Source organism: Halichoerus grypus, chromosome 15, assembly GCF_964656455.1.
Source record: "Halichoerus grypus chromosome 15, mHalGry1.hap1.1, whole genome shotgun sequence".
In the NCBI taxonomy this organism is placed as follows: domain Eukaryota; kingdom Metazoa; phylum Chordata; class Mammalia; order Carnivora; family Phocidae; genus Halichoerus; species Halichoerus grypus.
In genome coordinates, this window is record NC_135726.1 from 26356208 (window position 1) to 26382963 (window position 26756).

Below are 26756 nucleotides of genomic sequence, written 5' to 3' on the forward strand. Positions count from 1 at the left end.
GTCGCCCGCGGTTAGCACCGAGGCACTTCGGAGAAAATCTCCGCCGGGCGGGCCAAGTGCCCCACCACGCTTCTCGACAGGCGTGAGGTTACTCTGGTGAACCCTTTTGTGGTACAAAGGGGAAACTGAGGCCCGGTGAAGGGCAGAGCCTCGCTGCTCCGCGGCCACTCGGCGACAGAGCTGGCACTAGGAAGAACGCAGGTAACAAAAGTGAACACTAGGTCAGCGCGCCCCACGTGCTGAGCCCAGGACAGGCGGTGCCCACTTCTGCTGCGGGGCGCCTAGTACGTCCTTGGCGCTCGGGAAACCTGAGGCGGGAAAGCCGATCCCCGCGGGGCCCCCAGACCCTGCCTTCCGTCCCCCCACCCTCGGCCCCAAGCGGGGGTGGGGCCTCCGGCCGGGACCCGCTCGCTCTCCAGCAGAGCCCTCCGCCCCGGCCCGCGCGCCTCGCCCCACAGTCAGCCTGGTGCCCCCACCCCAGCGACTCGGCGGGCCCGGGTCACACTGGGGCCGCCGCTGGCCGGGGCCCACCGCCCCCGCCCCGCCGTCTCCTCTCCCTCCCCTCCCCCCGGGAGGGAGGAGGAGACTCGGCGGCCCTCCCTCGGCCCTCCAGGCGGCGGCCGCCGCGAGCCCCGTGCCCGCTCCGCCCAGCCGCGGCGGGTCGGACGTCCGGAGCCCGCGGGTCCCCGGCCGAGGTGAGCGGGGGCGGCAGTGCAGGGGGCGGCAAGCCACTGCGTCCCGGGAACTCCCTCCAGACGGCGAACCCGCGGGAGGGAAGGGGTTAAGTTGGGGGCGTGCTGAAGGAGTGGGGCGCAGCGTCCGCAGCAACCCCCAAACTCCCAGCAGAACTTCCTAGCCCCCTCCCCGGGGTCCCCCCACCACCCGGGGTCCCGGACCTCATGTGTGGGGGGCTGCGGGGGTTGGGGGGGAGGGCAGGGCCGCCTTCGGAATGCTGCGGGCAGGGACCGGACGGGAGGGGGGCGGCGGGCGGGGGCGGAATTTGGAACTCTCCCGGGGGACCCAACGTGGTCACCATGGCGAGTGCGGGATGGACGGGCGCACGAGCCAATGGGAGCACGGCGCCGCCGCCCCCGCCCGAGGTAGCCGCCAATGGGGGCCGCGCGGCGAGGTGGGCGGGACCGCGGGGTCAGGAGCCCCCACTGCCCTCCGCCAGCCGCTAGAGGGAGCGGGGCGTCCTTGCCGGACCGGGGCGGCTGGGGAGGGGGCGAGGAAGTGAGGGCCGACGCGACTCATGGCGTGGGAGGGCAGAAAGCGAATTTCTGGAAGGAGTTGGGGCAGTTAGAGCGATGGCTCAGTGCGAGGAGAATGGAGTGGGCCTCAATTGCCTCACCGTCCTGATGATGCCAATGGATGATAGCTGGCAAGCCCGTGCTCCGCCCGAGGCTCCTGCTTCTGTATCTTAAGTGTGGGTTGGTTCGGGTTGGTTCACCGTGACACAGGGTCTGCCCACTTGTTGGACAGAGCTTTTAGGAATCTTGGTAGTGCGTCTCCCCATGGTACAGGCAAGGAAACAGGCCCAGACAGGGCAGAAAGTTTCAGATAATCACACAGCCTATCAGTGGCAGAGCCGGGACTGGTGGGATGTCCTTTCTAGCAGAGAGATTAGTTCGAGGAGTTGCTGAGAGGCCAGCTGGCCCGCGTGAAAGGCACTCACTCACTCCATACCATCTATGCCTGGCCACTTGGCCTGATGCCTGAGGACCCCATCCTGTAAGTGTGCCCAGGGGCATCGTGCCCTTAGGTAGACGTAACCCAGGAGGGGAGGCATCCAATCCCAGCACTCCAGCCCCACCCCCCAGGTCACCCCCACTTTGCTGCTGGTCCTCTGTGTGGATGTGGGCAAGTAGCTGCTACTCTCGGCCCAAGTTGGCCCGTTAAAAAGAATGGAGTTCTAAATGTGATCTGGGACATCTTTGTGGCTCCTCAGTCTGGGATGGGGATACCTGGGACAGGCCAGGGGTGCCTACCCCGGGGCTCAGGTCTAGCCTACAGGCCCTGCTTACCTCCCTCCCTCCTCTCAGTCCTCTCCTGGTGATCCAGGGGCTGGAGCCCAGGCAGCACGTCCGAAGGACAGGTGCCCGCAGTTTGTGGGCTGACCAGCCTTGGACCCTGCATTTATCCAATCAGGCAGTCCTCTGCGGTTTCCTGCTGGGCTCTGCTCCCTGCCCACAGCCAGGCCTGTGGCCATGGGCAGCTCCAGAGCGCCACCTGAAAGGTTCTGGAAGGACATAGGGGGTTTCTGAGTTTGAGGGAAGAGTTGGGCCAACGGGCGACCCCCAAACCCCTCAGCTGGCCCCCATCCAGGCTTCAGCATTGCTCACTTCTCCCACTGGATATTGAGAGTTATCTAAACACGCTAAGGACAAAACACAAAGTTGTTCTCCTGTGGGCCACTTAGGCTACCTCGGGTAAGAGGACTGATCCCTGACCTGGCCATGAGATGACTTCTGGCTTTGACCTTAGCCACAGACAGTTTCAGACACCTGCCTGTTTCGGAGCCTGGCCACAAAATGACTCCTTATCCTTAGGATCACTCAATCCTCCTTCTTCACTAGGGAACCCCTAACTGTCCATCTTCTATCCATCAGCCTAGAAAGCATTTATGCAGCATCTGCTGTATGCTGGGCCCTGTGCTAAGAGCCAGAGAGACCCAGATTTCCTAGTGACTACTGCTGAAGAACAGGGAGGTGCCAGTGCTTTGGGAACACTAACATACTCTGTGTGAAATCAGAGAAGGCTTCCCAGAAGAGGGTCTTGAAGGATGTGTAGGATTTTGCTGATGGAGAAAGAAGGAGGGAGAGACCTTCTAAACAGTTCCACAAGCAGCAGGAACCACTGGTCACTTTCTGTGGACAAGGTGGATGAGGGCCTAGCCTGAGGCAAGAATGGGATCAAAACATTCTAGTTTCTGTCCTAGAGTGGGCCAGCAGCTGCCTGGGGCAATGAGGATGGCTGTGAGACTGGGGTTCAGGAGATCTGAGTCCCACTGGGGGGGGGGACTGCCCAACTAAGGGGATGCAAGGTCATGGTTTAGCCTTCTGCTGGCCACCCCACCAGCCAGCTTTAAGCAAATCCTGTATTCAAGGCCTGTCCTAGAAGCGGTGGATGGCACAAGTGTCCCATCTGGGTCAGGGAAGCGTGCGTTACAAGAGGAGAGGGCAGTCGGCCAGATCTGACAGTTTGTAGGGCTGTGCTCCCTGGGGAGCAGTTGGGGCTGAGGAGATCAAGGCATTTCCTGGAGGTGGTAGAACTGAGCTTGAAGGACGGGTGGGGGTTTCAGAGTCGGGGGGGGGGCATTCCGAATTGGGGGAACAGCCTGAGCAGAAAGCCTGAGGATTAGAGCAGGAATAGACCCGTCTGCCTGGTGGGAGGCAGGAGAGGGGAGGGTGGGGTGGGGAAGGCTCTCTGGGGCCTGTGGTGGCTGGTCCCTCCCCAACCTGCTCTTTGGGGGGGGGGTGACACCCTAGGGGAATCAGGAGGCCACCCCACATACAAAATGCCACACCCTATGGGAAGAAGACACTGAGCCTAGTGGGGAGGGGCCGGGCCGGGCAGCCAGAGCCTGTGTTGAGCTTCTGTGTTGCAGGACTCTCAGTGAATGTGACGTTACTAGGGCTATGTGTGTGTGTCCCTAAGGCTATGTCATGTGAATGGGGTGGGAGCCGGGGGGTGAGGGGAGGCGTTGCTAGGCAGGGTCTGGCTGCCCTGAGTCTACACAGGGTGCAGGGTCCCTGGTGTGCTGGGGAGCGGGCTTCTCGAGAAAACCAGCTTTGGGACCCCCACGCCTTCCCCCACGTGTGCACACACAGCCTCCAGGGCACCCTGGGCTTGCAAGAGGAAAGGCAGGAGGGCTGTCCAGAGCTCCTCTTACCCCCTTGCTCCCCTTCCTCCTCCCCCAGCCCCCAGGAGGGCCTGGGCCAGGCCGCTGGGAAGGGCAACAGGAGCTGAGTCTGGAGCCCACCCCTGCCTTTAGTGTGGGCGCCTGGAAGCCATTAGGGGCCTGGGTGGCACCCGCCCTGCCCCTGCATGACAGGCTGGCGATTCCTGGAAGGAGCCCCCCCCCACCCCACTGAGCCCCATGCCAGGCCTGGCGGCTCCCAGAGGCACAGAGGACATGGCAGTGGCCCCCTCCCTGCCGCCCTGTCCGCTTAGGGGCGGCCAGAAGGGCCCAGCAGACGGAGCCCGGAGGGCCTTCCTACCACTCCCCATAACCAGAGACGCTATGGCGGGCGCCGGACAGGCACCCTGGGATTTCCTGCCTCCTCCCCTCCCCCTCGGGCTCTCACATTGTTTTTCTTTTCCAAGAGTTTCTCCTCGTGGAGCTGGGCCAGGAAAATGGGGAGAGGAGGAGTGTGAGTGCCCGTCTGTGTGTTTGTGTATGTCCGTGTTTGTCTTAGGGATGAGTATCTGCATGTCTCTGTCTGTATCTGTCTGTGTGTTGGCCTGCGTGTGTCTCCGGGTGCATCTGTAACTCTCTCTCTCTCCAGGTTAGCATCTCTGTGCATCCGTAGAGCTGTGGGTGCATATGGTCCATCTCTGAGGGTACGTGTGTCTGCCCATGTCTTCGTATCTGTGTTTGTGTGTCTGCAGTTGGGTACGGGCGTGCAGAGATGTCTGTGAATGCAGATGGTATCTGGGCCAGCCACCTCACCACACGGGTGGGGAGACTGAGTCAGAGGGCATGCAGCCTGCCAGGGAGTTAGTGGTGTACGGAACCTACTTCCGTGTGGCCGTGTCTGGGTGTGCAGCTTGGTCTCTGCAGGTGTTATTGGCATTGAGACGTACAAGTTTGTATGTATGAAACTCTGGGTGGTGACAAGGCATCACCAAATACTCAAGTGTCCCCAGATTGGACTATTAAAATGCAAATTCCCAGCCCCACGCCTGCTGACCATGAGTCGGGGCAGGGGAGGAGGGGTGCCCAGGAACTGCATTTTAAACAAGTGTCCACGTGAATCTGAAGGACCCCTTGATCAAATGCACTGGTCTCCCTCACCCCCACCCCATCCCACTTCTACAGGTGGAGAAACTGAGGCCCAGAAAGGGGCAGTGGCATACATGAGGTCCGTGACAGAGATGAGCCTAGAACTGATGCCTGGTGGGGGCAATTAACAAACAGCCAACAGACTAGAGAACGGCAGTAGGGTCGCTGGACCACACTGACACGCTAATGGTCCTGACGCCCGTCCACGTGGTGGGAAAACCAGCCGTGCCCGCTGGGACAGGGAGGCGAGATAGGCAGAGCAGTGGAGGTGCCCTGGGTTGGCATTGCCCGGAGAGAAAAGGACAGGAGAGAGGCTGGGGCACCGAAGGCGTTGGCCAGGGCGAGAGTAGGGCCATGGAACGGGCGCTGGGCAAGGGGAGAGGGGCTGGGGTGGGCGGTGGGGACAGTGAACAAGTGGTGGGATCAGGGGCTGGAGCCCCTTTTGGGACCGGAGAAGTTTTGGAGTTGGACTCCTAGAGAGCGTGAGCTTGGCCTTGACACTAGAGAGCGTAGCAGCTATTGCTGATGACAAAGGGTGTGGCCACTGGTGTGATCCGGTTGGCATTTTTATTTTTTGACAGAGAGAGACACAGCGAGAGAGGGAACACAAGCAGGGGGAGTGGGAGAGGGAGAAGCAGGCTTCCCGCTGAGCAGGGAGCCCGATGCGGGGCTCAATCCCAGGACCCTGGGATCATGACACGAGCCGAAGGCCGACGCCCAACGGAATTTTTAAAAACTCCCTCTGGCTGCTGCAGTTCCAAATGGATTTGAAGAAGGCACAGCTTGGGCGCCTGGGTGGCTCAGTCGTTAAGCGTCTCCCTTCGGCTCAGGTCATGATCCTGGGATCCTGGGATCGAGCCCCGCATGGGGCTCCCTGCTCAGTGGGAAGCCTGCTTCTCCCTCTGCCCTCCCCTTGCCGGGGGACAGGACAGGGAGACAGTGGCTAGGGTCGCCCAGGTGGTGGAAGATGATGGTGGTGGCCTACAGGTTAGTGGCAGCGTAGGAGGAAGGTGGCTAGCTCCTTGTGATGTGTGGCAGACAGACTGGACAGGACTTGGAGGTGGCGGGGGGGATGGGTGCAGATTCTAGAACGTCCTCCACAGCGTGAAGGGGTGAGGAAGTGCTCTTCTCCCAGAGGGGGCATCCAGAAGGAGAAGCCGGTTGTGGAGGGAATAGGAGAAGATGAGTTCCAGTTTGACGAGGCTGAGTCTGAGTTATCTGAGGAGCACCATGATAGAGGTGCACAGGGGTCTGGAGCATAGCCTGGGCTGGAGAGAGGGAGAGCCCTTCCAGCCTCTTAGGGGCAGGAAGGAGGGGGCCACAGGCCTGGGGGCAGGACCTGGAGGGCACGCCCATCTGATGGCTTCCCTTTTCCTGGGAACTCTGACATGAGATCACCTGCTGAGAGTGAGGGGTTAGAGGTGGGAGGAGGGTGGAGAGGGGACAGAGAGGGTTGGCCGTGCGGTGTTGGGAGCAGTCGGTGTTGAGGCACTTGGCTGTGGAGCGGATGAGGGCCCCACCAGCGGGGCATAACAGGGGAAGGGCTGCCCATCAGGGCAGAGGGGCCTGGGGGGAGGGTCTGTGGGAGAGGCTAAGCCGAATGGGGAAGGGAGAGCATGAGGGGCATGACGTCCCAATGGGCTGCTGGAGGGGGTCAGGGTAAGACCACCATGGAGAGAGAGGGTGACAGGTTGGGGACAGAGAGGAGAAGGACATGTGTCTCACTTTTTAATTTTTTATTTTTATTTTTTAAAGATTTTATTTATTTATTTGAGAGAGAGAATGAGATAGAGAGAGCATGAGAGGGGGGAGGGTCAGAGGGAGAAGCAGACTCCCTGCCGAGCAGGGAGCCCGGTGCGGCACTCGATCCCGGGACTCCAGGATCATGACCTGAGCCGAAGGCAGTCGCTTAACCAACTGAGCCACCCAGGCGCCCAACTGAGCCACCCAGGCGCCCTCTCACTTCTTTTTAAAGTGCTGTGGCCCAGAATAGCAGGGCCCAGCAGTGGGACCTCTCACCACTGCCTCACCCCCGCCATTTAGACTCTGGCTTATTTCCATCCTAACACCAGAGCACCCCCACCTTACCCTGTACCTGGAATCAAATCTGGGCTTCAACCTTTCTGAGCCTCGACTTTCCTCTGGAGTAAATGGGAGCCGTTTCCCTGGAGTCTACTGAGAAGAATAAATGAGATAGTTCACATAAGACCATGGGCATGGCACCTGGCCTGCAGTCAGACTTCCACAAATGTCATTGCCATTGGTATCATATGCTGGGACGGAGACAGTGGCCAAGAGCCAGCCCCAGTCCTCAGCAAACTCACAGCCTGGGGTGAGGACGGGGAGCAGGGGGGGGACACAGATAAATGGTAGGTGAGATTGATTACACTAGTGATGGAGACACAGGTGGGCTGGGCCACCTGGCCTGAGGCGGTCCTGGAGGACTTCTAGGAGGAGGTGATAAGTCAGATAAGTTTTAAGCCTGAGAAGAGTTAGCCCAGTGCAGGAAGAGGCAGGGAAGGCAGTCCTGGCAGTCAGTGTGCAAGCATGCTGCACTTGGGGTAGAGATGGGGAGTAGTACAAGTCATTCACTGGGTGACATGGGACTTGAAGGTCAGGGACAGCAGATCAAGGTTTCAGATCAGCTGCCTTGGCTGCAGGGTGAAAGGACCTTGCAGGAGGGTGTCTGGAGGCCAGTGAGGAAGCAGTTACAGGCCCAGGCTCACCACTACAGCCTCAATGGGGCTTTTCGGGGCCAGACCGTTTCTCTCCTCCCGCTTTTGCCCTTGCTGTTTCCGCTGCCCGTTCTGCCTTTCCCATGGCTGAGCTTATGGGTATGGACAGATGGGGGCCACGGCCTACTAACGGTTGTGTTCTCCCACAGGTCCGAGGAGGAGCGGTGGGGAGCGGTGGCCAGCATGCACAGGGGTCTCGCGTGCTCCGGACATCCCCCGTGCCGCCCCTGAGTCCCGCCCGGAGTTGGAACCCGGGGCCCGCCCGCGCGGCCGCACCATGAGCCACGGGCCCAGCCCCCGGCTGGCCGAGTCCCCGCAGCTGTCCAAGGGCAGCCTCCTGACCATCCTGGGCAGCCCGTCGCCGGAGCGCATGGGGCCGGCCGACTCGCTGCCGCCCACGCCGCCCAGCGGCACGCCCTCGCCGGGGCCGCCGCCCGCACTGCCGCTGCCGCCGGCGCCCGCGCTGCTGGCCGACGGGGACTGGGAGAGCCGCGAGGAGCTGCGGCTGCGGGAGCTGGAGGAGGCGCGCGCGCGGGCGGCGCAGATGGAGAAGACCATGCGCTGGTGGTCGGACTGCACGGCCAACTGGCGCGAGAAGTGGAGCAAGGTGCGCGCCGAGCGCAACCGCGCGCGCGAGGAGGTGCGCCAGCTGCGCCAGCGCCTCGACGCGCTCACCAAGGAGCTGGCCGGCGCGCGGCGCGAACGCCAGGAGGCGCAGGGCGAGTGCGAGGCGCGGGGCCGCGAGCTGGCGCGGCTGCGGGGCGCCCGGGGGGCCGCCGACCGCACGCCCGACGGGCCGGAGCCCGAGCCCGACAGGGAGCAGGAGCCGGTGCGCGACGTCGGGTGCGAAGTGCCCCAGGGCAGCCAGGTGCGCGGCGCGGCTGGGGCTGTGGGGCTGGCTAGGAGGCGGGCTCCTGGGCAGGGCCCTTGGCGCTGGGGTCCAGAAGGGGGTGCGGCGGGACTGAGGAAGGGGGATAGGAAGGGCTTGGTCCCCTGGGAAGTTTCACTCTCCTGCGCGGGCCTCTGCTTCGCGGGGCCTGAGGACGGCGTTCTTCCGGAGAGGCCTGGCATCTGGTGGTCCTTCCACTCCCGCACCTGAGCCGTCAACAGAACCTTAAAATCGTCCCTTTGGGGCAGAAGCGGGATCGAAGCTCGTGCCTGGTAGGCACCTATTAGCAGCAGAGCCGAATCTATTCATTCGTTCAACTTGAATGGGGGGGGGGGGTGTAGGGGGTAAACATTTATAACCCGCATCAGTCAAAGCTGAGAGGTGGGAGGTTGTCAGGGCACGAGGAGCACAGAGAAAGTCCCTGAACCAGGCTTTGCAGATGGGGCTTCCCAGAAGCTTTCCTGGAGGAGGTCCCGTTTCAGCGGAGACTAGGAGGTTATGGAGGAATTCTCTGTGAAATGTGCAGGCATGCAAAAGCCCAGAGGCTTTTCTAGGCATGCAAAAGCCCAGAGGCCGGGAATGACAGCTCCCATCATTCTGTGGGCACCTGCAGACCGCGCTAAACTCCGCATATGCAGGATCTAGTTAATTCTCACAATCCCAAGAGGGGTTTGCTTTGTGGATGAGCACACTGAAGCACAGGGAGATTAAGTACCAATGTCTCCCAGCTGGTGACTGCAGTGCTGGGTAGTTGAACCCAGGTGAACTCCGGAGTCCGTGGTAATATTACATCAGTGAGGCTGGAGCGTGAGTGGTGGGGGTGGAGGGCAGCATCCCCCAATCCAGCAGGCCTTCTAGGAGCAGAGTCCAGGCTCAGGTTCCTCCCAGCTCCATCCCCAGATGGTCCAGCTCCCGCAGCTAAGATTCTTGGCTGCCCTCTCCCCTCCCTTGCCCAGCTCCTGCCACCCCTCTAGGCTAGGGTGGGCACTGCTGCCTCCTGGTGGCTGAAGCCCCCACGTCCCCAGGCCTGCCTGGTGTTTGGAGGTGGCGTTCCTTCATTGCTGTTCTTTGGGGCAGACGACGACAGCCCCTGTCAGCCAGCCTCGTGGTGCTATTCTTGTCCTGTCCTTGCTGTGGTTGTCAGTCACACTTCAGGAGGTAGCAGGTACCGTGGCAGGAGCCTTGAGGTTACAGTCAGTTTTTTCTCCAGCCCAGACACTTCTGTGTTCTGTGACCCAGAACCAGTCCCTTCCCTCCCTGTTTCCCCATTTGTGCAATAAGGCTTTGGACTGAGTGACGTTTGAGGCCCCCACCCAGACAGTCTGAGATACATTAGGAGTAGAATCTCTGTCCACAGGTAGTTCTCAGGGCCACTGTCCCCATCCAGATAGGGAAACTGAGGGCCAGACAGGGAAGGAGCTGGCCTGGACTCCTCTAGAAAGGTCACGGGGGAAGCCAGGCTGGGACAGAGGCCATGGATGTCTCAGGTCTGTGGTCAGAGGCAGGCCTTGGGTGCAGCAGGGGCAGTCCGGAGGGGCAAAGGGGAATGGAAGCTCAGGGGATAGGCACTGAGTTAACAGTCTCTCACTACTTTCTGTCTGGGAGCTGGTTCTGCTCACAGGGGCTGCCTTCCTGTGCATCTTTTATGTCACTTACTTCCTGGTGCCTTAGTGTTTGCACCTGAAGAATGGGATCTTAGAGCTGGAATTCCTTTTGGGGGAATCTAGTTCTTATCCATTGTGGGAGTCCCTGCTTCTACATGCCGTTCGCATCAGTGTCCCACCATATGCTTGCACACTTCCGATGACAGGGAGGCTCACCACCTGCCCTGGGAAATCTTCTAAGATACAGGGAACTGTAGTAGCTGACTCTGTGTGCAGTTCCAGGAGGTGAAGGGGAGAGGCCCAGAAGAGGGGGTGTCTCTCCCTCTCCAAGGATGGAGAGGCAGGCTCCAGAAGAGGATATTGGGGCCCAGAGGGCTGTGTGACTTGCCCAAGGTTACCCACCAAGCCGATCCCAGACCCAGGGCCTGGGAAAGGCCATGAGGTCGGCCAAGAGAGTGAGGGCTCAGCAGCCACTGGTCCTTCCTCCACCTTGGTCCGTACAGGAGCTGGAGCTGGTGGAGAGCCTGCTGAAGAGCAGACCAGAGGAGCCTGAGGGCTGCTGGGAGGCACGCAGCGTGGGGGCCGGGGGCCCACGGGGCAGCTCAGGCCGCCAAGAGCGCAGCCGGCTGCCCTGGGAGGACACGGCCACCATCGAGGAGGATGCATCCAAGTTGACCGCCCTGCGGCTGCGGCTAGATGAGTCCCAGAAGGTGCTGCTCAAGGAGCGAGAGTAAGTCCCGGCAGGGAAGCAGGGCCCCGGGGGCGGGCCGGGCCACGCCAGGGCACCCTCAGAATCGCACAAAGTCAGCGTCGTGGAATGTGAGACTCGCTGAAGGTGCGTGGCACTATTTAGGCTTGAGTCTTGGAACTTTAGAGCAGTGTGTCCTAACTGGGGCACTCCACGCAAGTTTTGTTTTATTAATTCAAATAACATGTATCATGCATTTGCTCTGGGTCAGACCTGTGCTCGGCAGTGAAGATATAGCCGTAAATGAGCCCAAACCCTCCCCACTCCCCGCCTCATGGAGCTTATGTGCTAGTGGGGAGACTGTGTCATGGGCAAAGGTACGAGCAGGGAAGGAGGGTCAGGGAGGTTGAGGGGTTGCAGATGGGAATCGGGTTTGGCCCAGCTGAAATGGAGATGACAGGGAGGCAGTTGCGTATGTGAATGAGTCTGGAGTTCACGAGGCAGATGTGGGCTGGAGGTAAAAACGCAAGAGTCAGCAGGGAATAAGTGATTTCAAAAGCCGTGAGCTGGGTGAGGGAGGTCAGAGGATGGAGCCCTGGGGCCCTCCGACTTTAGAGATCAGAGGAAGAGCCCAGCGGCGAGGAGACAGGAGAAGCGGGTCCGGGAAGGCTCAGGGAAACCAGCAGCACCTGTTTCACAGAGGAGGGAGTGAACAGCTGGTCAAGGAAGAAGAGGACTAAGCGCTCACCCAGGACTTAGAGTGTGGAGGTCACCGGTGACCTTGATCAGGGCACAGGCCTGATTATAATGAACATTCTGTAACACTCCCTTTCTGTCCAGAAATTAAATGCATAGATAGTATGAAGGCAGAGATCAGGGGGATGCTTCTATAAGTCAAGGAGAACCAGAGATGGCCCGCAAACTCCCAGAAGCAAGGGGACAGATTCCTTCTCATGGGCCTCAAACAGAGCCAACCCTGCCGACACCTTGATCTTGGACTTCTGCCTCCAGAACTGTGAGACCATAAATTTCTGTTTAAGCAAGATGGACAAATAGCAGCCTGTTTCACTAACTGAAATATAAAGCAGGAATGTAAGCATAGTATAATATACATATTGTGACATGGACGTGCTCAGGCCCGGCTCCACTAGAGGAAATAACGAAGTGCAGTTGATCCTTGAACAATATGGGGGTCAGGGGCACTGACACTCCCCGCCCCCATGCAGTTGAAAATCTGACTCCCCAGATTTGATCCCCCAAAACGTAATTCGTTGACCAGAGCTTTACCGATAATATAAACAGTCGATTAACATGTGTTTTGTACGTTCTATGTATTACGTGTTGTATTCTTACGATAAAGGAAGCTAGAGGAAAGAAAACATTAAGAAAAAGGGAGGAAAATACAATACTGTACCGTATTTATCAAAACGACCTGCGTGTAAGTGGATCCATGCGGTTGAAACCCAGGGTGTTCAAGGGGCAGAGGTAATCAGAATCGGGTGCCTTTACGAAGAAGGGTAGTGATAACCCTCCCAGCCAATACTTACATAGCACGTACTCTGAGTCAGGCTTTGTGTGGATGGGCTCAGTTAAGTCACCTCCCTGGACAGCTACAAAAACAGCAGGTGCAAGTGTGTGGGGTCCGCAACTCAGATACACAAGCGCCGTCGAGGTGGCGACGAGATTTCCTGAGAGAGGAACAGCCTTTGGTAAAGTTCTGAGCCAAGCATAGCGCACCGTTCTTTCAATTTATACAGCGATCTGTTCCTGGGGAGACGCTGTGAGTACAAAAGATACTTTCTGCTGATGTGTGAATCAGAGGGAGGGTCTAGGCTCAGATGGTTTGCACACCTGGGGGTGTCTGGCAGGGCATGCACGCATTACAGGGGATGCGGGATCAGTCCTGGAGGGTGGGATGGCCCTGGGCCTTCAGTGCAGGACATAGGCACCCCTTGTCCCTGCCCACCGAGTGACCGGGTCATGCAGGGTTACCAGAAATGCCTCCTAGAGGGTGGTACTGTCTCCTGAGAAGCCCACGTTAGAGGTGGGAGATGTCAGGCTCCCCGAGAGGGAGGCTGGTCGGCGGGGGGTCACGAGGCACAGCATGCTGAAGAGTGAGGATAACGTTGAGCACCTACTGTGTGCTGGGGCCAGGCCCCGTGCTCATTACCCACAGCATCTCACTCATGCACGGAGCAGAGTGCAGAGTGGGGATCGTGGGAGATATTCCCCACCCAGTGAGGACGACGAGAGGTGACCCCTCCATCTGAGACCCAGTGGACAGTGTTTTCCAGCTTTTCTGACCCCAGAACCATGTGTTCAAACCAAGCCTTACAGGCAACAACCATACATAAAACAGAAACAGGGGTCATATTGGGCAGTTGAGCCTGAGACACTTGACCAGGCATGGTCAGTGCCCTGGAGTCCTGGTCACCTGCCCACATCGTGAGCTGGGCGCCTGCAGTGGTGCAGAAGGTGGGGAGTAGAGCTCTTTGCAAAAGGAGTGCAAACTCCGGGCGGGGGGGGGAGGTGGTTGGTGCCAGGGCCTTGAATGCCGAGGCAAGGACTTCGGACACCGGCTTCCCAGGTGCAGGCCGCACAGGACTCTCAGCAGAGGGCCTCGGTGGGCTCACCCCCGTGTCTGCCTCTCCTCCTCCTCTCTCCAGGGATAAACTGGCACTGAGCAGGAACATTGAGAAGCTGGAGGGGGAGCTGAGCCAGTGGAAGATCAAGTATGAGGAGCTGAACAAGACCAAGCAGGAGATGCTCAAGCAGGTGAGTCTTGGAGACGGCGGTCTTCTTAGAGGAAGCAGCATTACACTGTTGAATTTCAGCGGTGGGAGTGGGAGAAAGGAGGGAGTTCAGTCATTCCTCATCAAATGCCGGCCACGCTCCATCCGCTGTTCTGAGTGCTGGCGGAGGCAGGGTCCCTGGCTTCGGGAGCTCACCTTGTGGGGGCTACGGGGTGGGGCACAGGGAGTACCAACAGTAAGCAGCCAGATAAATCCATAAGCTCTGAAGGAGTCGGACAGAATAAGAGAGGTGGTGGTGGGTCAAGAATGGCACCTCTAAAAAAAATAAAATAATAAAGTAGTAAGTAGATAAATAAAATTAAAATTAAAAAAAAAGGAAGAATGGCCTCTCTGGGAAGGTGACATTTGAGGCAAGACCTAAAGAAGCTGTCCTTGAGAGGATATGGGGGCAGGGTTCCTGACAGAAGGCACAGCACATGCAAAGGTCCTGAGGCCAGAGTAAGCCTAGCATGTGCAGAAAGCAGAGGGCAGTGTGGCTGGAGGGAAGTGAGAGACGAGGTTCCAAGGGCCAGACCTCACCGGGCTTCGTAGACCACGCTGAAGGGGAGGAGTTGGGATGTAGCATTCATGGGGTCTAGAATGTTCTCCAGCTCACTGACGCTTCAGGGCAGTCAACGAAGCTGGACCCTGGGGTCCCCATTTTATAAAGGACAAAACTGAGGCTCCGGCGGGCCAAGAGGGAATTCCACCGCTGCAGTTTGGGGACTCAGGGCAGGCCGAGGTCCTGCTGGGTGGCCGCGACTGCCTCGTGTGCGGGCCCCTGTGGCCACCAGGGGGCGAGGCCACCCAGAGAAAGTCTGCTGGACCCGCTGCATTTGCAGAAGGTGCGAAGATCGCTCCAGACCCCAGAGCCTAAAACTGCCCTGGAAGCAACGAAGACTGTCTCATGGTAGAATCTCTCAGGGAATGTCCTAAAACCATCCGTCCCCGGAAGCAGCATCTTTGGGGGATGGGTCCAGGAATCTGCCTTTTTAATCTTTCCATATTATGAAGTGGAATCTTTTGCAGAAAAGTGAATAAAACATGAATGTTCAGTTTAGCAGATAGTCATAAAGATTCTCTTTTGTAGCTGGCTTCTTTCCCTCAGTGTTACGGATTTGAGCTCCCCCGTGTCATTGCACAGAGTGACAGTTTGTTGGTTTCCCTGCTGTACGACGAGGCATCTGCACTATGCCCCCGTCACCCCAGGCGATCCCTGTGTGGCCAAGCCTGCACGCACGCGCAGACCCTGTTCAGATCCACTGAGTGCGTTCAGTCAGTTCACAGGGCTACCCAGTGCTAAGGCCATATAGGGATACAAAGGTGGACAGACAAGCTCTCTGTCCTCCCGCGCTCACATTCTAATGGGGAGTGGGACGTAGAGTAAAGGAGGCACCTCTTGTAGTCAGGGAGGAGGAGAGAGGCCTTCCTGAGGAGGGGGCATTTAGGCCAAGGCCTGAGAATGCAAAAAGTCAATCCCGTAAAACAACTTGGAAAGAGTGATGGTAGAGAGAACCATATGTACAAAGGCCCAGTGGTGGACAGGAGCTTGGTGTGTTTGAGGACTCGAGCCTGGAGCACTGTGAACTACGAGGAGAGAGGAGAGATGGGCAAGGGTCCAACCATATTGTGAAACCAGAGAAAGGGGTCGGGTCTTATCCTAAGGAACCCAGGGATGGGGGTATGATTGACTTATCTTTTTAAAGAGCTCATTCTGGGCTACCGTCGTGGAAGTGGAGTGCCAGGGGCCGCAAGTGGACACTGGGAGGCTAGATGGTCATGAGGTAGGAGGTGTGAAATGCCGGAAGCGGCACCAGCAGTCAGATCCAGGCTCTGTTCTGGGTACCCCGTGGCGCATCTGGACCCCACATCGGGCTCCTTGCTGAGCACTCCTGCCCCAGCACCCATCCCCCGGAGCCGGTTCCGGGATAGACCCAGGTGGTTCTCATGGAACCAGGCTGCGCTGTGTCCCGCAGCTCAGCATCCTGAAGGAGGCCCACCAGGACGAGCTGGGTCGCATGTCTGAAGACCTGGAGGATGAGCTAGGTGCGCGGTCCAGCATGGACAGGAAGATGGCAGAGCTGAGGGGTGAGGTGAGGCCACCGGTGGGGTCTGGGAGGGCTTGGGGCTGGGGCGGGGAGGTGGGGAGGAGGGAGGCAGGGGCCTGGCCTCCATCAGCCGACCACTCCAAAGAGGGCAAGAAGGAGGTCTGTACGCTGAGGCAGGGACCAGCCACACCCGGAAGGTGCTCTGGTCTGCAGGGGGCGGCGGGCCTCTCTCCCACACACAGACCAGAAGCGCCCTCACATCCTGCACACCGTGAAACCAGCCCAGGTTAATTATAGCTGCTGCAGCTGGATCTGCTTCCTGGAGCCAAAAATGGCTCTGGGGGGTGGGGGGAGCATCCAGCTTAGGCCCTCCTGTCCGCCTTCCCCCTGGAGCCCTGACCCTGTCCTGCACTGTTGCAGATGGAGCGGCTGCAGGCCGAGAACGCGGCCGAGTGGGGTCGCCGTGAGCGGCTGGAGACCGAGAAGCTGGGCCTGGAACGGGAGAACAAGAAGCTGCGGGTGCAGGTCGGGGATCTGGAGGAGGCGCTGGCCCGCCGGCGGAGGCAGACAGCCAGCGCCCTGGACTGTGACCTGCGGGCCAGCCAGGCTGCGCTTTTCGAGAAGAACAAGGTGGGGTAGCGGGTGGTACGGCCAGGGCCGGGGCAGAGCACCCACTATGTGTCCAGCTCCAGCCCACGGGGGGCGGGGGACCCCTGAAGTGACAACGAAGGACGGAGGTGGCGACGGCCCCAGAAGCCACTCCTCCTGGGCGTCCCCTGTGGGCCACGTTCCTGATATCGCTTTGGCCACTAAGCAGGGAGCCTGCAGGCGCCCCGTGACCCTGAGCGCCCCCCCGCAGGAGTTGGCCGACCTGAAGCATGTGCACGGCAAGCTGAAGAAGCAGTTTCAGGAGAAGGTGGCCGAGTTGGCGCACGCCAACCGGCGGGTGGAGCAGCACGAAGCAGAGGTGAAGAAGCTGCGGCTGCGGGTGGAGGAGCTCAAGAAGGAGCTGGCCCAGGCCGAGGATGAGGTGAGCACCCGCTGGGGCCCACGGGGCGGCCTCAGGCCTCAGCGGCAGTGGCAGCAGGGCTGCAGGGCCCTCCCGTGTCACTGTGTGGACGGTAGATAGGTGGACGGTAGATAGGTGTGTGGGAAGGAGAACGGACGGCAGGATGGATGAGTAGCTGAATAGATTAACGGATGGATGAGTGGGCGGACATGTACGTGGTCCGTGTGGCACGTAGATGTGGAAATGGAACGACAAGAAAGTAATTCCGTGGATGGATGAGCAGATGGATGAGAGAATAGAGGGACAGGTGGATGGGGAAGGAAGGGGGAGAGGGAGGATGGATGAAACGTAACAAGAGATGTCTGATAGGTGACTGGATGGATGGCTGGAGGGGTAGGTGACTGGATGGGTAAATGGATAGGTGAATGGGTAGGTGGAGGGATAGGTGACTGGATGGGTGGGTGGATGGATGGGTGACTGGATAGGTAGTTGGGGGGGTGACTGGATAGGTGGATGGATGGGTGGGTGACTGGATAGGTGGATGGATGGGTGGGTGACTGGATAGGTGGATAGATGGGTGGATGGGTGGGCGATTGGATGGATGGGTGGGTGACTGGATGGGTGGATGGGTGGGTGATTGGATGGGTGGATGGGTGGATGATTGGATGGGTGTATGGATGGATGGGTGACTGACTGAATAGGTGGGTAGATGTGTGTGTGGGTTGATTGATAGGTGGATGGGTGGGTGACTGGATAGGTGGGTGGATGGGTGGGTGGGTGGATGGATGGGTGGATAGATGGGTGGATGGGTAGGTGGGTGTATGGCTGGGCAGGTGGTTGGACAGGTAGATGGGTGGATAGATTGGTGGATGGGTAGATGGGTGGGTGACTGGATGGGTGGGTGGATGGGTGGGTGACTGGACAGGTAGGTAGATGGGTGGGTGGATGAATGGATGGGTGGATGGCTGAGTGGGTGGTTGGCTGAGTGGACAGCTGGGTGGGTGGATGGATGGGTGGAGGGGTAGATAGATTGGTGGGTGGGTAGGTGGGTGGATGGGTAGGTGACTAGTTAGGTGGATGGGTGGGTGCCTGGATGGGTGGATGGGTGTGCAGGTGGGTGGGTGGATAGATGGATGACTGGATGGGTGGATGACTGGATAGGTGGGTGGATGGGTGGTTGACTGGATAGGTGGGTGGATGGATAGATGGCTGGGTGGATGAATGGGTGGATAGGTGGGTGGATGGGTAGGTGATTGGATGAATGGATGGGTGGATGGGTAGATGGATGGGTGGGTGACTGGATGGGTGGATGGATGGGTGGGTAACTGAATAGGTGGGTAGATGGGTGGATGGGTGGGTAGGTGGATTGATGGGTGGATGGGTGGGTGACTGGATAGGTGGGTGGGTGGATGGATGGGTGGGTGGGTGGATAGATTGGTAGCTGGGTCGGTGGATGGACAGGTGGATGGGTGGGTGGATGGATGTGTGGATAGGTAGGTGGATGGGTGGGTGCGTGGGTGGATAGATGGGTGACTGGATGGGTGGTTGACTAGATAGGTGGGTGGATGGATGGGTGGGTGGGTGGATAGATTGGTAGCTGGGTGGGTGGATGGATGGGTGGATAGGTAGGTGGATGGGTGGGTGACTGGATGGGTGGGTGGATGCATAGATGGGTGGGTAGATGGTTGGGTGGATGGGTGAATGGGTAGGTGGATGGGTAGGTGACTGGATGGGTGGGTGGGTGGGTGGATGAATGACAGATGAGTATACAGATGCACAGGAAAATAGAGGACTGTGTGGTCAGTGGAAAGATGGCTAGATAACTAAATTGGATCAGCGGGTAGAAGGATGAATGGACAGAGAGAAGGACAGAAGGATGGACAGATGGGATGATAGGTGTGTCTGGGAGAGTGGAAGCAGATAGATGGGGTGAATGGGTAGCTGAGTAGAATAAGCAGTGGTGAGCAGGTAGGTAGGCATCTCCATGGGCAGACGTCATTCCACAGATGAATGGTCAGATGAACAGACCCATGGGGAGAGACGGGCAGGCAGGTTGATGGCTGGATCAGTGGCTTGGGGTGTCGGAAGATGTGTAGATTTGGAAGGCAGGGGCAGCAGGAATGGTGAGGGGCAAAGGCATGCTTCCTTGGAGGAGGTGGGCCTTGGTCTGGGCCTCAAAGAACAGACAGGGACTGCTCTTGGGAAAGGCAGAGGAATGGCGGGAGGGGCTGGTCCTGGGTAGACGGCCAGGCTGACCCAAGGTGACCTTCACGCTCTTGGCCCTGCCCCCCCCCGCCAGCTGGACGAGGCCCACAACCAGGCACGGAAGCTGCAGCGGTCGCTGGACGAGCAGACGGAACAGAGCGAGAACCTACAAGTGCAGCTGGAGCATCTGCAGTCCAGGTGGGCGTGCCGCCCTGGTGGGGAGGGCCCCCTGGCCGACACAGAAGCAGGGCAGGGAGAGACTTCCTCCCGGTCAAGGTTGGAGCCCCAGCCCAGGCTAGCGGGGAAGGCATCAAAGGAAGAGATCCGGGACCCCTGGGGCCAGAACCCTGTCCCATCCAGGCAGGAAGGGCCAAGGCCAGGAAACCAGGGAAGGGGAGTGCAGGAAGTGAGACCAGCTGAGAGCCCTGGAATCATCTGTGTGTGACTGGCTGGCTGGCCGGTGGGAGGGTGCTGAGAGGGAAGGAAGGGGGGCCAAAGAGGGCAGGTCCAAGGTGGGGCAGGGGGCGGGGCCAAAGGGTCTGGGGAGTCATGGACAGGAAGAATAAGCAGCCCCCAGGGTCCCTGGGCCAGCTGGGATCTGAGCAATGGGAAGGCAGGGATGCGCGGGGGAGCCCCAATCCGTCAGCTGCAGCCTTCGTGAGGGAGGACCGCAGGGTCTCTGGGGGACCCACCCAGCACACTCTCTCTCCCTCCCCTGACCACCCCATCCCAATACTGTGCGGTACCCCCTCTCCCTGCACTCTCCCTAGGCCCATGAGGTGACAGAGAGCCAAGTCCAAGGCCCTCCTTACTCCACACGCGCCCCACCAGCAGGGGCGTCAGGACCACTGTGCTGACTTCCTGTGCCAGGCCCGTGCCAGGCCCTCAGTCGCGTCCTCTGATGTCAGAGAACAGAGCGGCGCGGGCTCTGCACCCAGACTCCCCCGGTGGGTGGGAATCTGCACTGGGAGCTGTGGAAGTGGTCTGTGTGGTCTGGGGCCACTCGCGTGACCTCTCTGTGTCCATTCCCTCATCTGTAAAATGGGGATGATACAGGTCTTGCCTCTTATTGTGAGAATTCAGTGAGCTTGTAAAAGCACGGGGCACGTCATAAGTGCTGTTGCTCCTTCCCCCCTGGGGAGCAGCTGGGGGCTGTGGGGCAGGGGGGGCCTTACATTTGGGTCCCGCCAAGAATCCCTCTCCCATGAGAGAAGGGAAGTGGAAGCTATTTTTTTCTAGGAAGCTGGCAGACAAGGAGTAAGGCCTTAAGAGGGTGAGGGTCTCCACGGCCACACATCTGGCGGGTGGTCCGGCTGGATCGCCCCCCCGGCCACCAGCACCCCGATTTCCAGAGCATATACTGTGCGCTGCCGTGTGCTGAGTTTCTGTGGCTGGGAATACAGGCCGTGGAGCCGGGCCTAACAGCTGTGGGACATAGCCAACCTGCCTCAGTTTCCCCATCTGCCTGGGATGATGCCCATAAAATGCTGCATGGGGGCCCAGGCGTGAGTGCAGGTCAGACTCCGTGTCTGACCAGCGCTGCCCGCTCTGCACGCGCACACACACACACACACACACACACACCCCTCAGGGGACAGCCCTCAGAGGCCGCTGAGCCCCGGGCTTTACCGCAGAGTTGGCCGCGTCCTTCGGCCACATTCATTCCAAAATGGGCAGGCAGGCTGTGCCTCCCGAGTCCTTCCAACGGGGGGAGGCCAGGGCTGCCCAGGCCCGCCGCCTCGTTTTATTTTCCAACTTTTTGTGCTTTAATGTTCCGGGGACAGCTCACTAAATCACGGCCCAGTAATGGAGGCCCCCGCCTGGCCCCCTCCCTGCCGTGTAAATAATTCATGCCTTCCAGTAAGATGGAGCCAAGGCGGCCACTCTGCTGGGGGATGGGCATTTCCTCCAGCAGCCCTCGTAAATTTGGGCTTTAGGAATTTCAGTGTGGGGAAGAACTAGGGCGGAGCCCTTTCTCACTTCCATGGCTGGGGGGGAGGATAGGGGACCTCAGGCCCCCCACCCCCAAACTCTCTCTCTGTGGTCTTTGGAGCCTGGCGTGGGTTCGAATCCTAGCAGGGTGACCTTAAGTGGCTGCCTCACCTCTCCGGCCCCAGCCCACGGCGGAGCCCAGCCTCACTCCCTGCTGTCTGGGGGGATGGACAAATCACTTGACTGCTCTGTGCCTCAGTTTCCTTGTCTGTCGAACGAGGGTGACAGTAACAACCCCGACATCTCAGCAGCCTCTGGGAGGGTGCTGTGACATCAGGTACTGGAGGGGAAGGGCCCCAGCTGGCGCCTGGCAGCAGGGACGTGCTAGGGAAGGGCTGAGCTGCCTGCAGCACCGGTGATCGACTGACTGCCCCGACCCTCCTGTCTCCCGGCCCCACAGGCTCCGCAGGCAACAGCAGAATGCCCCCCTCTTCGGGAAGATTCGAAGCGCTCGCTTCGGCGCCGAGGAGGCCGGGGACGGAGCCAGCGACCTGGATGAGGACGAGGACCTGCAGATCCAGGTGGCCTAGAGCTCCCAGGGCCGGACAGGACTGGCCTGTGGCCGCAGGCCCCTGGGTGCCCGGGCTGACCGATGAAGCTGCCTGTGCTCCCTGCCTCTCCCAGGGTGGGCGCCGGCGGCCCCACCCCAGCAACACCCCGTGGAAGGGAAGCCATGGCCTATGTATACATTATATGTGTATATTTTATATATGTGCGCGGGATCCTTGGACCCATTTGGTCTTATAAACACGGGACCACTCCAAGGCCCGGTCTCAGCACCCCCATCCACCCAGGACCTTCGTGCAGGGGCGAGGGGGATGTCAAAGGGGGCTGTGGGGGCCTCGGCCCAGGCTGCCTCTCTGAACCTTGGGGGTCAGGTGGAGCTGTTTACAGTACAATGTGATAAACCCAGTCTTTTGTAATAAATGGAGTTTGGGTTCTCGGGGCAGAGTCCTTGAGAGTGTGGCAGATGTGGGCAGGTGGTGTAGGGGACAGCATCAGCCTGCGTCTGGCACCCAGCCTGAGTTCCGGAATGTCAAGTGACTTGCTAAATGAACGAATGTGAGAAAGAACGAATGGATGAACACCTGAGCTGCTCAGTGGTCTGGAATCCGGCTTCTGTGAGGGGAAGGAAAAGGTATGGTGTGTGTCTAATCTGGAGGAGAGGAGGCTGCAGTTCTGCACCGGATGAATTCAAATCTCTGCCGCTGCCCCTTACTGGCTGTGCAACCATGGGGAAGTGACTTGACCTCTCTGAGCCTCAGTTTCTCCATCTCTAAATTGAGGCGTCTCCTACAGCTTGAGAATAAGCTGAGTTCATCTGGAACTCAGTAAAGGTTAGTTATTATTGAAATGCTTGAACGTATGCCTAGGAGAGGAGGTATTTGCCAGATGGGCTGTCACAAGGGATGAAGTTCAGGCGACCAGAGGTAGGCATAAACACAGTAAATAACAAATCCTTTTATCTTTCCCCCAGCTCTGCTCTAGGTAATGAAATTGCAGGTGATTTTAATTTTATTTTATTTTATTTTATTTTATTTTATTTTTTTTAAGATTTTTTATTTATTTATTTGAGAGAGAGAGAATGAGAGAGAGAGCATGAGAGGGGGAAGGGTCAGAGGGAGAAGCAGACTCCCTGCCGAGCAGGGAGCCCGATGCGGGACTCGATCCAGGGACTCCAGGATCATGACCTGAGCCGAAGGCAGTCGCTTAACCAACTGAGCCACCCAGGCGCCCTTAATTTTATTTTTGATGCTTAATTTCTAAACCCTCTATAACCAGCAGATTTATATTAAATCCAGTGGAAACTGTTATTCAGAACACAATAGTGTACGTTTTCGCATCTGCAGGTCGAGGTGGCATTGCGACACCTGCCCTTAATGAGATGCTCTAGATGAATTCTCGGCAGCAGGCCTGCTTTCTGCAGAAAGAGGCTCTGTCCACATGGTCTTAGCCAGCGGAAGAGGTGAGCTCCCTGTGCCCGAGAGGTGTGCAAGGAGCCGCTGAGGCCCTGTGCCTGTGGAGGGGAGCTCACTCAATGGCTTTCTCTCTTGTGGCTGTCTGAGGGGCCCCTAAGGACACAGTGCTGGGACGCAGAGGGGCCCAGAGCCCAGCGGGTGGTACATCCGGGCCCAGAACGGTCCAGCTGTTGCCACGCCTAAACTAGGGCTGAAACTGGTGAGGTGGGGTTTGCTGTCGTGGCAGAGAGGCCCCAGGTTCCCTCCTGGGCTCTGAGGGGAAAGGAAGGAGTGGGCCACCCCCGGCCACGGGGAGCCATCCGCCACGGGTCTTTCCACACAAGCCAGGGCCCGCAGGAAAAAAAAAAAAAAAAGCTGTGGGAAGAGGGCCATTTCCTGCCAGGGGTCTTTCTGTTTTCTCTCCCAAACAGGAAGTTGGCCCCAGAAGAGGCTGAACTGCTGCCCTTTGACCCCCCCAGGAGCCAGGCCCTCACTGACAACAGCCCTGAGGGCCGCCTCCCCAGGCCCCAGGCGGACCTGCCATTCCCAGACACAGAGCAGATCCGCCGGCGCAGCGGGCTCCCCCAGACTGCCTGGCACCTCCGGCCAGAGTGCTGAGCAGGGGCCCCGTTCCCACCCCTGTGTGCGGGCAGGGCCGCTCCAGAGAATGTCAGCGAGGAGAGGGTCTGGCCTCCCACCTCACTGTCCAGAGGAGAACCAGTCTCGGGAGGGGAGACACAGCCACGGACCACAGGGCTGGAAGATTCTCCAGGCCTGGAATGCGCTGCCTCTCTTGCATCCCTTTGTTCACGGGGGCAGCCTCTGCCAACAGAAGCGTCAGCTGTGGCTCCCGACATGCTTTAAAAACGCTATTATATGCATGCTAGTTTAGTAATGGGGAGTTTCTCAGAAAAATGCAGGTTTCCTTCTCGTGAGGAGTCAGCACGTCGGCCCACACTGGGTTCACACTCCCGTGGGGTCGTGGCCCCCGGGCAGGGAAGCGGGTGCTGCCCGGAGCGGGGCACAGGCACCTCGGGGGGCCACAGTCCCCACCACTCCCTGCAGCCTTACTCTGCATGCGCCTTATTTATATATGGCCGCCCGGAGGCCATGTGAGCCTTCTTCCACTGGCCCGAAGTCAGCGTGAGCTCTGGGGGGCCGGGCCCACGGGTCGGCCGTGGGCTCCGAGCTCGTGCACGCAGGGGCGACTGCCAAGACCAGTTAACACTTACGGAGCCACACCACGTGCCTCACACCCTTTGAGGCTGGCCCTACCGTGTCTTCCCTCTTTTGATCAAGGATGCAGAGCCTCAGAGGGAGCAAGTAACTAGCCCAAGGCCACACAGCTCATCGGTGAGGATGCTGGCGTTCAGGTCAGATGGATCGGAGGCCAGAGCCCGAGCTCCTGATCACGGCTCCCACACCCCACCCCTCTAAGGCAAGGCCCCACATGGTACGGCCCCTGCCCTCCGCTGTGGCCCCACCACCCTCCACTTGGCCCAAAAGCCTGCAGCTCCAGTCCCGTTGAGCTCCCCGAGGCCACCAGAATCGCCCCACCCCTGTCAAAGTCCCACCAGCCCTTCCAAGCTGAGCTACTTGGTTCATTCGAAGAGTGGTAGCGGGCTGTGTACTTGTCTGCTTCTGCCGTCCCACCAGATGCTCCTGGAGGCCAGAGAATCCTGCCAGCAGCCAGCAAGGTAGCCTGGGCTTAGTGGGCATCTGTGAAAGAGGGGAGGGGAGGGAGGGAAGGAAGACGGATGGCATGCTAGAAGGCTGAAGCCAGAACCGCGCCGCCCCCCCCCACTCCAGCCCCACCACAGTGCCTGCAGGACCGGTCCTGGATGGGTCCGGGTGCTGCTCAGATAAGAAGTCTCCCAGGGCAGATGGTCCAGTACCAAAAGCCCCAGCAGCGCAGGGGCAGGGCCTGGAGTGCCCGGGCAGGCTAGAGAACCGGCTGGGCCAGACTGCCCCTCCTCCCCCTGCAGGGATGGGCTGGGGGCCCTGGGGTTGGCCGCCCCTTGCTCTCCCTCCGGCAGAGGTCATGTTGCCAGCCTGACTCTAGGGGGGTGGGGGGCAGTCTCTAGGGTTACCTGCATGGAAGTTCGGGCCCAGGAGTGACCCTGCACCCCAGCCCTCCAGATCAACGTGGCATCTAGCCCCAGCTCTTTCAGATGGGGGTGTGGGGGAGGTGTGGCTGTGTCTCTTGGCAAGCCCCTGTCCCTCTCTGGGCTTTCATTCCCCAATCTGTAAAATGAGCACAATAGCAACTGGGTTGTCCAAACCCACACCCGATAATATGACTTTACAGTTAGTGTTATTTTTCTGGCTTTTCCTCTGCTCTGCATTCCCTCCCAAGAACCCAGTGCCCTGTCTGCCTGGGGCCTGCCAGCCACCCTGGGCACCCTTCTGGGGCAGTGAGGGGGATATTGGAGGCAGAGGCGGCACCCATGAACCAGCTGCAGCTCTCAGCCCCCTACCCAACCACCACCCAGCTCCTCTGCCTACTAATTGCAGGGTTGCGAGATGCCAGCTTCCTCCCAGGCCCCAGGCGGACTCCTCCCCATGGAGCAGGGCTCCCTGGAAAGCCTCCCAGCTCTCCTCCAACTGCACAGACCCAGCTGCATTGAGGGCTGTCTCCATGGTGCTCAGACCCCCCCCCCCCCGCCCTTCCGCAGGAGGTAGCCTAAAGAGGTGTAAACATGAAGCCTTCCTCCGTGGTTTTCCCACTTCCCAGGCTTCCCAAAGTCAGAGGAGCGCATCCTAGCCTTTCCTTCCCCCACTCAAGAACTAGCCGTGGCTCCCCACTGCTGGACAAATAGAGTCTCACTCCACATCCTGGCCTTGGGGGTGCTCTCTACATGCCCTTAAGCACGTTCCCCAAGTCTCCTTGGTCTCAGGTCCAGACGGGCCCGTTGCTATGGTCTTTCTCCCAACCCCACTGGCTTCACCAGCACTGTCTCTGCCCCTGCACCAGTGGCCTGGTCGGACTGGGTGACAGCTCTGTGGCGAGCTCACCCCTGGCCCTCCAGCTCTGAGGGCAGGGGTCCTGCCTCTGGGAATTTGGATCTCCCCAAGTGAGGAGGGAGGGGATCATTCAGAGCTGACGCTCCTCCTCCAGGGAGTCATTTAATTTTTGTCTTTACAACCTGGGAGGTGGGCAATGGCATGACGGGGAAAGCGAGGCCCAGAGAGGGAAGAGACCAGCCAGTGGATGACAGGACAGGGATCTGAACCCAGGCAAGCACAGGCCGCTGTTCTCAGCTACAGCCTGCAGTGTGGGGCTGGGGGCTGGGGGCTGGGCCGGTGCAGAGCAGGCGGGAGGGAGGGAGGGAGGAGGAAGCTGATGATGCAGGGAACCGGGGACATCAAGCCCTCTTCCCTGCAGATACTCTGCAAGGCCCTCTCTCCTCCCGCAAGGCACTTTAGCCTCTAACTTAGGCAGCTCGGAGTGGGGAATCTCATTACCTGGCTGAGTAAACTGGGGTCCAGAGAGCAAAGCAGCCTATGCAAGGTCCCCCAGCAACCGTGACCTGGGACGCCCCAGGCCCTTTTAATAGTGTTGTGATCTTTCACTCCTTTGACCTCCATTATAATAAGTCAAGACAGCGAGTGGCGCTCTTCTACCCCTGCTAGGCGCCTGTACCCCTAACCTGCCTTCCTGAGCCTGCCTCCGTTTCTACACATGTACCGTGGGGTGCTGTGGGGATTAGAAAGCCCGTTTGCCAAGCTCCCAGCACGGGGTTCAGCTCCCAGCAGTACAGTTTGCTTTTGTCCAAGGGCCCCATCGTGTCTGTGTGCAAGCGCCGTGCACTTGTCCCTGGGGCGTGGGGA

At 59.3% G+C, this 26756-nt stretch overlaps 1 protein-coding gene across 2 annotated transcripts; it reads left to right on the top strand.

Annotated features, from left to right (window-relative positions):
- CCDC102A (coiled-coil domain containing 102A) lies at positions 1-22007 on the top strand. Of its 2 annotated transcripts, none has more exons than XM_078063663.1 (9): positions 1-201; positions 7890-8608; positions 10737-10963; positions 13588-13696; positions 15690-15806; positions 16182-16391; positions 16621-16791; positions 19070-19173; positions 21368-22007. In XM_078063663.1, exons 2-9 carry the CDS (start codon positions 8018-8020, stop codon positions 21495-21497), a joined length of 1659 nt encoding a protein of 552 aa, XP_077919789.1. In that variant the 5' UTR covers positions 1-201; positions 7890-8017; the 3' UTR covers positions 21498-22007. The 2 variants fall into 2 exon arrangements, with proteins under 2 accessions (XP_077919789.1, XP_035973444.2); XM_036117551.2 differs by lacking the exon at positions 1-201 and adding an exon at positions 583-695.
- The last annotated feature ends 4749 nt before the right edge of the window (positions 22008-26756 follow it).

Coding starts and splice junctions, on each gene's coding strand:
- CCDC102A (XM_078063663.1), top strand. CDS start 8,018: ATGAGCCACGGGCCCAGCCCCCGGCTGGCCGAGTCCCCGCAGCTGTCC. Junction 8,609..10,736: donor AAGTGCCCCAGGGCAGCCAG/GTGCGCGGCGCG, acceptor TGGTCCGTACAG/GAGCTGGAGCTGGTGGAGAG. Junction 16,792..19,069: donor TGGCCCAGGCCGAGGATGAG/GTGAGCACCCGC, acceptor CCCCCCCGCCAG/CTGGACGAGGCCCACAACCA.